General features: G+C 62.3%; 1 protein-coding gene across 1 annotated transcript in view; it reads left to right on the forward strand.

Moving 5' to 3' along the window:
- The window catches only part of NCOR2 (nuclear receptor corepressor 2), a 179,475-nt gene that overhangs the window by 145,875 nt on the left and 20,340 nt on the right, over window positions 1-13,260 (forward strand). The window contains 8 exon segments of the mRNA XM_077747973.1: window positions 3,784-3,945; window positions 5,041-5,180; window positions 5,858-5,960; window positions 6,171-6,275; window positions 6,531-6,634; window positions 10,267-10,417; window positions 12,499-12,639; window positions 12,896-12,964. Coding sequence (XP_077604099.1) covers window positions 3,784-3,945; window positions 5,041-5,180; window positions 5,858-5,960; window positions 6,171-6,275; window positions 6,531-6,634; window positions 10,267-10,417; window positions 12,499-12,639; window positions 12,896-12,964 — 975 coding nt within the window.

The raw sequence follows: 13,260 nt of genomic DNA on the forward strand, positions 1-13,260 counted from the left end.
AGAGCGGCAGATCCGAGAACTTCTGGTCTAAGGTGGGCACATGGCGGCTCCAGCCGGGCCAGCACGCGGCAGCACAGGCCTTCCAGAGAAGCGAGAAATCGTGTTTTCTCGTGAGATCTAGTTTCCCAACGTTGACAACGTTAAAAATGTTTCAAAAGCGTCCTGTCTGCACTAAGCACGTCTGTGGCTCAGCCTCCCATTCCACATGATTCAGCCCACGTACGAGCTCCCTGACCCATAGAGCAGGCTCGGCGCCTGGCCGGGCCGGAAGTGCTGCCCGCTCCCGCTCTCACCCTGACCTCACTCAAGGCGGGGTCGCCGGGGTCGGTGTGGAGCCCGTGAGGTAATTCCTGGAGCAGCTATGTTACAGCCTCTGCCCCGGGCGTGCTTTATGGCCGCTGTGTGAAGCTCAAGGTCAGGAGATGGGCAGGGCGTGGTTTCTCTTTCTCTGCATTTCCTCTCTGCCTCACACTCCCCATGGGACCCAGGGAGTTCCAGGCCTGTGTCCCCGAAGGGGCACGCTCTCCCGTCCAGCCTGGCACACAGTGGGTCTGTGCGCGTCACGGGTGTTGGGCATGGTTCCGCCAGAGGCTCCCCCATGCTGGGCCAGCCTCGGCTTTTGCTGGCCGCTCGAGGGGTCCCAGCCCCTGGCCCTGGCCCTGGCCAGCCTAGCGCAGTGTGGGGTGGCCAGTGGTACCTGCGCCCCCTTCTAGGGAATAGCAGCCCTTCTCTAGAAAGCTGGGCTGGGCCTTGGCCACGGGCCTCTCGAGGGTGGTGCTGTGTGCCTGTCTGAGGACAAGGAGCAGGGCTGTCCCTAAGGGAGGAAGGCTCCACGCTTCTCACAAGTAACACGGGCCTGCCAGGCAGTCCCCGTCTCATCAGCCCGCCCGCTTGCCTCCCTGCGTCCGCTTTCTCTGTTGCCGGAAGTCTCAGCGCCACCACATGGGTGTGCATGCGTCCTGGCCCGCACACAGGCTGTTTGCCGGCCACTGGGCCAGGACACTTGTTGAACACCTGTGATGGCCAAGTGCTGTGCCAGCCAGCAGGGGGTTGGCGGTGAACAAGGGGAAGCCATCAAGAGCTCTCTTTGTGGTTGAGAAGGACATTAAGCCAGAACACACACGTAAAGAAGCAAGATGACTTTGGAGTTGTTCTTGCAATTAAAGAACGGAAAAGAGTCAGGAAGGGCTCAGAGTAGGGGTCTCTGTGATGAGGAGTCAGTCATGGGAGGATGTGGGTAAAGGGCATTCCAGGCAGAGGGAATAGCATGTGCAAAGGCCCTGGGGTGAGGACAGGCTTGGTGTGTTTGGGGAGCTGCCGGAAGGTTGTCATGGCCAGGGAGGAGGTAGGAGAGAGGATCAGAGCAGGAAAAGTGGGGCCCGGATTATGGAGGGCCACATAGGCCATGGTACCACAGGGATTCTGTCTCAGGTATAGGAGCCTTTGGGGGAGGAATTTTAATGTGTTTGTGTTGTGGGGAGTAATGTGATTTATATTTCGGAAAGAACTCTCTCTCTCTGTGTTTCTCTTTCTCTGGCCATCGTTGAGGAGAAGGGCCTTCAGGGAGTTGTAGGCAGATGGAGGAGGCCATGTGCTGCTCCCGACCAGCTGTGGCGGCAGCCAGGCTGCAGGGGTGACTGTGGAGGTGGGAGCTTTGTTTCAGAGGCAGAGCCGCCGGGCGGGCTGATTGGCCCGGGTGGGGATGGGGCCGGGGTGGGGTGTCTGCCCTCTCGGGACCCTGCCAGCCACCACGCCGGGACCGGGACGCCCAACACAGGGAGGAGCCAGGCCTGGCTCCGGGGGGCATTCCAGGCCCTGGGGCACCAGCTGCGGGTTCGCCGGTGGCAGGGCTGGCTGCAAGCAGGGCCAGGGCACCCTCGGGCAGCTGCGGGGCCAGCCAGGGCCTGCTGGGACTGGTCACAGGCACTGTCCCGGGAGGAAGCGAGCCGCCAGTGGCTTCTGGTCCCCTTCCTGGAACGGCTCCCGGCGCTAGGGCGCACACCTGGTCCCAGGCTCTGCGCGCTTGCCTCCCGGGCCGCGGGGTGCTGCTCGGCGCCCTGAGGCATGTGGGAAGCTGGCGCCCAGCACTACCTCTCTGGTCCCTCGGGCTCCCCCGGGGCCAGCTGGAGGAACAGGTTGTCTCTCCAGGCTCTCGGCCTCCCTCCCAGACTGGCCCGGCCCCAGATTTCCCTTCCAGCCCGGGAGCCCCCCACCCCCCACTCCTGTCCCCACAGCCCAGGCTGAGCTGCAGGAGTGGGGTTTGGGCAGCTGGACAAGCAAGGCCTAGGGTGTTCAGGGCAGGCCCAGTGCCTCTGTTCGGGGCTAGTGAATCCCTACCGGGAGTTATTCCCCACATCTGTGACCACCCCCCGTAGGCTGTTCCCCCCACGGCTGCCTCGCCTCCTGCAGGCTGCCCCCCATCACCAGGGCACGGGATCAGGGGGAGCTGGGTCTTTCGTGGTAGAGATAGGGGCTCTGGGGCGGACACCCCTGCAGTGCCATCTGCCGTGCCCACGGCAGGCATCACTGGTCAGTGCTGGCACTCTGCTGCCACCCCTTTGGGCCTTCAGAACCTCCCGCCGCCATCTGGAGGTGGCCCGAGAGACGACGCCTGCCCCGGGGGCTGGACGGTCCCTGCGTTTCCCGGTCGTGCTCCTGTCCGGCTTCTCGGCCACTTCCCTCCCTTGAGTCCCCAGGCTGGTTCTCAAGGGAGAGGCCTGGAGCTCGGGGCAGATCTCAGTAGAGTGGGAGGTGGGCGGGAGCATGCCGTGACCACACACCTGAGCCCCTGGCCTCTGGCCATGTCTGTGGGGTGGCCCCAGGTCTGGGAACCTGGGGCCAGCTGTCATTCATCTTCCTGTGGGCAGGCCGCCTAGTGAAGGTTAAGGTCACAGTCTGGAGCCTGCCTGCCTGGGCTAGCAACTCCTTCCTTTGCCAGCTGCGGCCCTTTGACCAGAGGACTTTGCCTCTCCTGTCCTCAGTTTTCCCATCTGTAAAACGGAGACAATGATACTTCTGTTCAGGGTGAAGTGAGGGTAAATGAGGCGGTACACGCTTCAGGTAGCGCTGGCTCGTGGGAGGCTTGGGGGAGGACGTTAGTCTATTTTGTTACCTGCAGCCGCACAGGCTGGGGAGGCTGAGGGTTCAAATCCTGACTTGGCCAGGTATTTGCTGGGGGCCTTAGATAACTCCATTGATGTGTCTGTGCCTCAGTTTCCCCCTCCACACACCAGATCTGGTAACAGTCTCTTTCTTGCGAGCTTGCTGAGGAGGCTCCTTGGATCCGTGCTGGCGGGATGCTTAACACAGTGCCTGGCACATAGTACGTGCTCAGCAAAGGTGCGGCCATGGTGGCCATCATCCTGAATGTCTGGACTGCTGGCTGGCCATCCTGCCAGGGCGTACATATCAAAGCAAGCCTTCATCGTTGTGCAGAGGCCAGTGAGCTGCTTCTAGAAAGAGCCGGGCAGTCAGTGTCTTAGACTTTACAGCCAGGCCGTCTCCGCTGCAAGCACTCAGCTGTGCCATAGACAATAATTGGGCGGTCATGGCCGTGCTCCAGAGGAAATGTCCACACAAAATCAGGAGCCTGGGCCTGTGCCCCCAGCTCCAGCCCCGCTTTGGAGGCTAGTCCCCGGGCTCCGTGTGGTGCCGGCCTGCACACTCGGGGGGCCCCCAGCACAGACCCCCATCACTGCTGGCCGGGACCATGGGCGCAGGGGGGCCCTGTTGGAGCAGGGCTGGCCAAGCTTGGCTGACGGCCCTGCCTCGTCCCCTCAGCAGAGAAGCCCGTGTTCTTCTCGGCCTTTGCACCTGAGGGCCAGAAGCTGCCCACAGAGCCTCCATGCTGGACGTCGGGCCTGCCCTTCCCCGTGCCCCCTCGAGAGGTGATCAAGGCCTCCCCGCACACCCCTGACCCCTCGGCCTTTTCCTACGCCCCGCCTGGTGAGTAGCTCAGCCCAAGCCACCGCTCTGAGTCAGCCAGTGCAGTCAGTGGGTGCCAACTATTTGCACTGGTTTGGAACTGCATGCAGAAGGATCTTAGAATCTGAGGGGACCCAGCAAGAGGGATGGTCTGGTCAGTGAAGGGAAAGGAGGGGATCTTTTGAGATTAGAGAAGTTTGTAGGATTAGAATTGAAGCCACTGGCAGTAGGGAGCCATAGGAGGTACTTGAGCTGGTGAGGGGCAGCCCTAGGGTGGGGGTGCTGTCTTCCACCAGTGACTTAGAGTAGAGAATGGGCAGGTGGAAAGAAAAGCCTGGGGGGGGGGGGCCTGCTTTGGTTTACAGGTATGTTCAGGCTGGTTCTCTGGGTTCTCCAGTCCTGCCAGGCCCCACCAGCAACAGAAGTGGCACATCTGGGGGATCGATAAGGGCTGTGATGGCAGCAAAGGCCGTCCTAAGCAGGGCTGCGCCTGAAGCATGAGTGGGCTAAATGAGTCTGGAGCAAAACAGGGAAAGACCCGCCAGGCAGGGGAGCCTCGTGTGCTGAGGGCCGGACGTAGGGAAGAGCAGGTGAAACTTGGGAGACAGAGTCAGGCTGCCTCTCTGGAAGCTTGATGCCCAGGCCGTGGGTCTGGGGGGACCATGAGCATCAGGCCAGGGTCTGGGGGGAGCTGCAAGCACCAGGCCGGGTGAACCTGAAAGCCGTGTCAAAGTTTAAGAGTTTATCCTGGGGGCACTGGGGAGCCATGGAAGGTTCACAGCACGGGGAGGATGTGAACCACTAGGCTTTTCAGAATTCCTTTGAGGGGAATGGGCTGTTGGGGGCGAGGAGGTAAAGTGGGAACGGGAAGACCAGTTAAAAGGGGTCTGGGCTGGAGGTGAGGGGCTTGGACGGGGGGCTGGGCTGTGGTAGGGTGGAGGGAAGCTTCCTGTAGACTGTGGCCTCTGAACTGAGGATGCGGGAGCTCATCAGGACCGAGATGAGTGGCGCAGCAGAGGGACACATGTGGACAGGCACCTGCCGGTGGTGGGGCTCTGTCTGGCAGGCGCATGCTTGCTGCTGGGGCCCTGTGATGGACAGACGTGTGCCCTACAGGTCACCCACTGCCCCTGGGCCTCCATGACAGCGCCCGGCCCGGCCTGCCTCGCCCACCCGCCATCTCCAACCCGCCGCCCCTCATCTCCTCCACTAAGCACCCCAGCGTCCTCGAGAGGCAAATGAGCGCCATCTCCCAGGTGAGGCGGGAGGGCCAGCACCCCCGGAGCATCCGTGTGGCTGGGCCCAGAGAACAGCCCCTTCCTCGTGGGGTGCAGGCTTTCCGTCTGTAAAGTGGAGGCACTGGAAACAATGGTACCTAGGTGGGGGCTGGGCACTCCGGGGGCCGGGGTCGTCCCTGTGCCCTTCGCAGCTGGAGTTGGCCCCGGGCACTCAGGATCTTGGCACTCGGGCAGTCAAGAGCATGGACTCCGTAACCAGGCTTTGTGGCCTTGGCCAGATTACCCAAACGTGCCGTGCCTCGGTTTCTCTTCTGTGGAATGGAAGGTCGAATGCACTAGACACACAGCACATGGGGAGCCGTCTGTGACTATCTGTCCCTTCACCTCCCCGCCCTATCCACCTGTGCGGTGATGGGGGGGACAAGGTGTCTGCTTTGCCCCCAGACCACCCATACCTGCTCATGACGGCTGCTTCACGGGAGGGGACCGAGGCTCAGGAGAGCCGGGGGCTGGTCCATGGTCACGCAGCTGGGCAGCAGGCCTGGGACTTGAGTTCCCAGCTCCCCCACCCGCACGCGACCCCAGCATTCCTCTCCTCGTGGGCTCTCGGAGAAGGGGGTGCCAGGGCACTCTGGCTGGGTGTGTGGTAGGGGTCTTCGGGGCCCCTGTGAACCCATGACCTCTGTCCCTCTCAGGGAGTGTCGGTGCAGCTCCACGTCCCTTACTCAGAGCACGCCAAGGCCCCCGTGGGCCCCATCACCATGGGGCTGCCCCTTGCCATGGACCCTAAGAAGCTGGGTAAGGACCAGGGCCCCCAACCTCGATGGCCCAGGCATGGCGCCAGCTGACCATGTTGGGGGTCGAGGGAAGGCAGCTTGGCCCCTGGGATTCTGGCTTGGACTTAAGGGGAGGGTGCTGGCCCCCAGCCCCTGGGTAGGACTAGGTGGGGGCATCCCTCCGGGGCCCTGTGCCAGCGGCGTGTGCCTCACTGTTCTCGCCCGTCCCCAGCGCCCTTCAGCGGAGTGAAGCAGGAGCAGCTGTCCCCACGGGGCCAGGCTGGGCCACCGGAGAGCCTGGGGGTGCCCACGGCCCAGGAGACATCCGTGCTGAGAGGTGAGGGCATGTGGGGTGGGCGTGAGTCTGCATCCCCAGCGAGGAGGGTTGAGGCAGGAATGGGGGCTTTTATCCCAGATCTGAGAGTCATCAGCTCCCACAGGGTCCAGAACCCTTTCTTGATTAGGGGGACCTTCTGTGTGGAGACCCCAAGGGGGACTTGCAGCTCAGGAGCACAGTCCGGGTGGCTCTTAGGACTGGGATCTGGGAAAGGGTTGCAGATGCCCTTCACGTGACGTGTCTCGTGTCTTTTAGGGACATCTCTGGGCTCCGTTCCAGGAGGAAGCATCACCAAGGGCATTCCCAGCACGCGGGTGCCTTCTGAGAGCCCCATCACGTACCGCGGCTCCATCACCCACGTAGGTGTCCCGAGGAACGCACGGGGGGTTGAGGGGGAGGACCTGCAGACGGCAGCTCCAGACTCGGCCCTGACCGCAGGCGGAGCCAAGGCCCGGCCCCTCTGTTCCCCTGGCGCCACTGCATGGCACCGGTCTTGGTGGGTGAGGGGACGTACCGGCTATAGCAGCTCGTGCCATGGGCACGCATCTCGTCTGTGCGGATCTGGGCGCTGCAAGTGCTGAGCGAAACACACAAGTCGCTGCTTCCAAGGGGCCAGCTAGGCAGCGGGAAGTGGCCGGGCACACAGGCCGGTGAGAACTGGGCCACTTCAGGGTGCCCGGCGCTTCAGGCTGAGTGCAACACCATGATCAAGGAGGACCGGGGCTGCCAGGGCCACACAGACAGGCCAGCGGAGGAGACTTCCGGGGGTGACCCTGCGGGAATTTCGGAACAGCATGTGGCCACGTCTCGGGCAGGGGCACAGGCTGGGGAGGGCCGCGGCACCTGGAGTGGGGGGCACGGGCCCCTTTGGGTGTTGGTGGCCGGGGGCTCTGCCCTTCGGCTGAGCCGGCCCCCTCTGCTGGGGTGGTCGTTCATAAGGCCCTCCTGTGTGAGGGACGGTGGCCCTGCTCTCCACTGGACCGCGGTCGGGGTCCCCGACGCCCCCGGGACCCATTAGACCCTCTCCTCCCAGGCCAGTGAGCATGAGGCGTGGCTCCGGCAGTTCCTGGGCCCCGAAGCACCAGGGTCTCTGTTTTCCTCCCCTTGCACCCAGGTCAGACAAGATGCTTTATGCTGGCAGATCCCATGTTAGGATAGCCCATTTTAGAGATGAGAAGACCGAAGCTCAGAGCATAAACCAGAGGTCACGAAGCTCGTAAGGAGCGGACCTGGGGTTTTATGCCCGGCCACGTCTGGCTCTGGGACAGCGTGTCGGAGAACATGGGGCCAGAACGTGTGTGTGTGCGTGCGTGCCTAGGAGTATGGGCGCAGACACGCTTGCATGCACACAGACGGGCACACACACTCACACACACACACACGGACGTGGTGCAGACACACGTACAGGCCATACGGACAGATGTGCAGGCCCACAGACGTGCGCACACAACACCCCTGCCCCGCCCACACGCGCCTTAGTGGTGCAGCACCAGCCATAGGCTGGGCGACAGTGAGGTGTTTGCCACCCCGGTGGCCCCAGGTCACACCACAGAGGACAAAGCTGGGAGTTTTGAAATAACAGGCTAGTGGAGGGAGACTCGCTGAGTGCAAAGAACAAGCACTTGGGGCAAAAGTCAGGCCGAGGAATTCAGGGCCCAGCTCTGTGGCCACTCGCTCAGCGGGGAACGCCCCCCCCCCCAGTCTGTCTCCCCTCCTGTGAAAGTACTCCCCACAGAGTCTTTCTCATGGGGACATTTGTGATTAAAGGTCGAGATCTGAAGTTCCTGGGAGCCCGTCTGCCAAGTTTCCAGGCAGCTGTGACCTGCGCCATTTCGGTCACTCCCCCGCTCCAGCTGTTTCTGGCAGAAGGTGGCGGCTGTGAGAGCACGTGGGGTCAGACTTTCCCACAGCCTCCCGTCCGGGCGGCCGTGAAGTCCCGCATAGACGGCACGCGCGCACAGACAGACAGATGCACACATCCGTGAACCCAGTGGGCGTGACGTCCAGAGGCTGGAGGGAGCCCCAGGCACTCTGTCCTCCCTGGGGCTCCCCCCTCCCCGGTAGTGAGGTTCGCGGGGGTCCACGCCAGGGGGCTGCAGGCTCCCGTCCTTGAAACAGGCCATAGGCCAACAGTCTCCCTGCTTGCAGGGGTTTGTCCAGTGTATTGTCCCCAGGGGCGGGGTCCACAGCCCCTCTGGGTCCTCTCCTCTGTCCATGCACGGAGGGGTGCCTGTAAGTAGTGTCGCCTGAGAGCCCTGAGCGCCGTCAGTCCCGCCAGGAGAGCCCCTGTTCTCCCATCCGTGGGGAACTTCGTAAACCTCCTCTCTTCCCCAGTGGAGGCCCGGTTAGAGGCCTGGTTCTGATGGCCTCACCTGGGGAATAGCTGTGCCGGGAGCAGCCGCCTCTGAGGCGCCTGTTCTGACAGGATGTCCCTGCGTGCCCCGGCCCGCCGCCCAGCTGTCACCCACTGATCCTACCCTGTGCACAGACACTTCCCAGCGGCAGGGATACCCCAGCCAGAGCCTTGGCGGTGAGAGGTCAGGGAGCTCATCCGCATGGCGAGCGCCCTCCTGTTCCCTCCTTGCAAAGCTGGGCCTGCGGGACGGAGCCCAGGCCATGCCCTTACCCCGCAGAGGGGTGTCTCAGCAGAGAAGTTTCTTGGGGGCTCATGGCCCATGGCGTGGCACACAGTAGGACCCCCACGTCTGTGACACGGCTCCCAGAATCTTAGGAAGAAAAGAGACGTCTTGATTTGGGGACAGCTTGTCTGTGTCAAGTGCCTTCGAAAATTATAGATGCAGAAATTGTTTCCATTTTCTAGACGTACAAACTGAGGTTAAGAGAGGCCAACTGACTTGACCAAGGCCACCCAGCAACTCATTTGTACAGCTGCTTTTTGGCGTCCAGCCATTGAGCTCCACACTCATACTCTGATCCCCACACTCGTGTTCTTGGGGGTTGTCCGAGGCAGGATGCCACTCCGTGTGCTGTCTTCTCTCCGCTCGAACACCTCCCATCGTGGGGCGCCCGCTCTCTGGCAGTGATTCTCCTTCGGGGGCAGCTTTGCCTCCCAGGGGACATTGGGCAGTGTCTGGGGATGTCCGTGATTGTGATTACGCCGTGGAGGGGCACACTGGGGAGGCCTGGCGCTGTTTTGGGATCCAGTGGAGAGACCTGCGGCTGCTACCCATCTTTCCACGCCCAGGACACTGGTCCTGTGTCCACGTGCTGGGGGGGGACCGACCCTGGTTTTGGGAAAACCACAGGCACAGCACAGGGCCTGGGTCTCAGCACCCCTGTCCAGTTACGTTGGGCTCTAAGAGAGTAACACCCAGACAGTGCAGGTTGGAACACAGACAGCAGGGCTGTGCTGCCTGGCTTCCAGTCCCTGCTCTGCCCCTCATCATCAGTGACCCCGGATGACGTCACCTAACCACTCAGTGCCTCAGTTTCCCCATCTGAAACAGGCATAATGATAGTGCCTGCCGTAGGGCTGCGGCCAGGATTAAACGAGTTAGTACAAATTAGGGGCTCCAGGGGCGCCTGGGTGGCTCAGTCGGTTAAGCGTCCGACTTCAGGTCATGATCTCACGGTTTGTGGGTTCGAGCCCCGCGTTGGGCTCTGTGCTGACAGCTAGCTCAGAGCCTGGAGCCTGCTTCAGATTCTGTGTCTCCCTCTCTCTCTGACCCTCCCCTGCTCATGTTGTCTCTATCTCTCTCTCAAAAATAAATAAAATATTAAAAAAAAAAAAAATTAGGGGCTCCAGTGGTTTCCCTTGCACAGCAGGCGCTCGCGAAGGGCCCTGAGGGTTAGCACTGCTGACATGGTGCTGCTCTGCTGGGCCACGTCCCCCCCCCACCCCCCCGGAGCAGCACATGGATGCACACACATGCTCGCTGGGGGACCCGGCACATGTGCACACGCGCCTGTGTGTGCAGTGGGAGGTCACGCCCGCGTTGTGCCCGTGTGCCCACCTGCTGTCTGCCCCCAGGGCACACCGGCCGACGTCCTGTACAAAGGCACCATCACCAGGATCATCGGCGAGGACAGCCCGAGTCGTCTGGACCGCAGCCGGGAGGACAACCTGCCCAAGGGCCACGTCATCTACGAGGGCAAGAAGGGCCATGTCCTGTCCTACGAGGGTGAGTCCTGTTAACAGCTCCGAGGAGCTGTCGGGGCGGCCTGGGGCCTTCCTCCTCCCCATCTGTGGGGGTCTTCAGTGCCGGGAAAGTCTTGAGACAGAGGGGTGAGGGGCGCTGGAGGACAGTGGGCCATGGGGAGTCCAGCGAATGATGCCCCCCCGCCCCCCAGAGAGCTCTCAGGACACCACATGAGATGCAAACAGGAAGCCGCTTTGTTAATTTTGAGTCCCGGAAACATGCCCCACCGGCGTGGCCTGTCCACCAAACCCTAGGCTTTGGTGTTTCTGGAGCTGGTCAAGAGAGGAGGGTCTGGAAAAACGTGGTGGGGGTAGAAGACATTTCCAGATGTCTTTGGAAAAGAGATCTGGGGAATCGGGGCCCCTCCATCCGCTGGAGTGGTCGAGAACCAGGGTGAAGCATTTTATCCCCATTTTATAGTTTACAGATATACAGCAACAGCCAGCGTCCGTCTCTCTGGCCACCCTCTGGCTCCTTGACAGACCAGGAGGCCTGGGAGCAGGGGGGCAGGGTGTGTGGCCCATTGAGGTGGCTTCACCGCGAGGCAGGGCTGGGTGACAGCATGAAGCATGAGCAGAGGGTGGTGACCTCCCTGTCCCTGCAGGGCACAAGCCAGTGGCAGGCGAGGGCTGGCCTCCCTTTCACCTCCGCTCAGTTCTTCACAGTTTGGGAAACAAACCCATGGTTAGCCTTGCTAGAAGCAGAGTGGGGAAACTGAGGCAGGAGAGCAGAAGCCTAGAAGTTCTGGCAAACACCATGCTCTAATGGACAGCACACGGGTGGCTGCCTAGAGGCCAACGTGACCCTCCAGCTCCCCTTGCCTCCGCCCCCCTTCTCCCCTTCTGGGTTCAGGGTCCACAACCAAGGCACCCTGCACAGGGGGAGTAAAGGGGATGCAGAGCTGGGGCGTGAGGTTCCTGGCGTCCTCGGGCACCCAGGACCCTCGAGTGGATCACATCTGACGGGCGCCCCTCTCAGCGGCTGGCGCTGCAGGGCCCTAAGTTACTTCTCCTCTGGCCAGCGGGCATCTTCTTCCCTCTGTGTCTGCTTCTGCCTGTGCCCGCCCGCCCGCCCCCTTGGTCCTGGGAAGTGCAGGTGGGGCCCTGGGGCCGCCTGCTGGCGAGGGCAGTGGGGTGGGCGGCAGGGAGCGGGCCTCTGGCAGCCTGCACGGCGACTGCTGCGTTTGCCAGTGGTGGCCCTGTACGGATGTGAGCCCAGCAGCTCACTGCTGATCTGTCCTTTTATATCGTATATATTTTTCCATTTTGATCTGAAATCTCTGCATTTAAACATGAGCCGTTAATTCTGAAGAAGGTTCAGAGCAGCAGCCTGTACGTCTACAGGCCGCCCACCTGTAGCCTCTGGGGTGGACCCCGTGTAGGAACGGGGGGAGACCTTGTTCTCAGGGGGCAGGCCTGGTGCCCTGCTTTGGACACCCCAGCCTCAGCCACCCTGAGGGAGAGAGGTTACGGGGGGCCTGCTGGGCACGGCCAGGCCTCTGTCTTCTCAGTCCCTGGGCCTATGTGGGGGAGCACTGCATCTGGCCACTCCGGGCTTATCCTGGCTGAGCAAGGCCACGTGTGCCATGGACAGCCCTCCCTCGCCACCCCCCCCAGATTGTGCACGCTCCACACATGGATCGTAAGGCACATCTGTTCTTGTACGCGCTGTGCACAGGACACACAGGCACATCCGTGCGCAGAGCCTCACTTTGCTCTCAGTGGCCAGGCGTGCATGTACGCGCACACGCTCATACGTGCACACGCTGTGTGTTCAAACGCTGCTTCTGGATTCGTGCTCGCACACATGTGTGCACTGATGTTCGTGTCACAAGTCAGCACCCGCGTGAGGACATGTTTGCGTGGGTGTGAGGGTGCGGGAAGCTGGCCGGCCTCTCCTGTCCATGGGTGCCGTGAGCTGGAGAGAGACTGGTCGTTGGGGCCCGGCTGGGAGGCCCCGGCTGGACTGCCCGCTGGGACTCCCCAGGAGGCTCAGCCGAGCCTGGTGGCAGGGCCCGGCTCCTGTGCCTGGGCCCCTCACCACAAGCGTGGTCTGCACTCCAGGTGGCATATCCGTGTCCCAGTGCTCCAAGGAGGACGGCAGGAGCAGCTCCGGGCCCCCTCATGAGACGGCCGCCCCCAAGCGCACCTACGACATGATGGAGGGCCGCGTCAGCAGGGCCATGTCCTCCGCCAGTATTGAAGGTAGGGGCCCAGGACCTGCCCCCCAGGGCTTCCCAGCTCCGTGCCTAAGAGCGCCCCCTGGAGGGAGGCGGTGGGATGGTTAGCCTAGTTTTCCCGAGAGGAAGCCTGAGGCTGGGATTGGCTGAGGCTCAGTCCGGGGGCCCAGAAGCGGGTCTGCTGCCGCCAACACCAGCATCACGGGACTGCTGTCAAGAGGCCGAAGGGACCCAGGCCGGCAGGGGACCCATGTGACCCTGATGCCGTTGTCCCTCTCCAGGTCTCATGGGCCGTGCCATCCCGCCTGAGCGACACAGCCCGCACCACCTCCAGGAGCAGCCCCACATNGGTGGGGGCGGGAAGCCGTGCCTGCGTGTAACGCGTGTAACACGTGTACGTGACCGTGCAGGCGCGGGCTGAAATGTACAGCAAGGACGTTTCCTCCTTAAAATTGTGAAGGGAAAGCACATTACCAGCTAGCGCCCCTGCACTGTGCAGGGTACTGAGCCTGTTTCGTGCTTGGTACTGACCAGGTGCTGCCCCCGTGCTGTCAGGTGGGACCGGTGCTATCACTTGCTGACACCTCGTAGCAGCTACTGTTAGCACGTCACCCCAGTTCTCTTGGCTGGTGGGTGGCGAGCCTGC

Source organism: Crocuta crocuta, unplaced genomic scaffold, assembly GCF_008692635.1.
Source record: "Crocuta crocuta isolate KB4526 unplaced genomic scaffold, BGI_CrCroc_1.0 scaffold29, whole genome shotgun sequence".
NCBI lineage: Eukaryota > Metazoa > Chordata > Mammalia > Carnivora > Hyaenidae > Crocuta > Crocuta crocuta.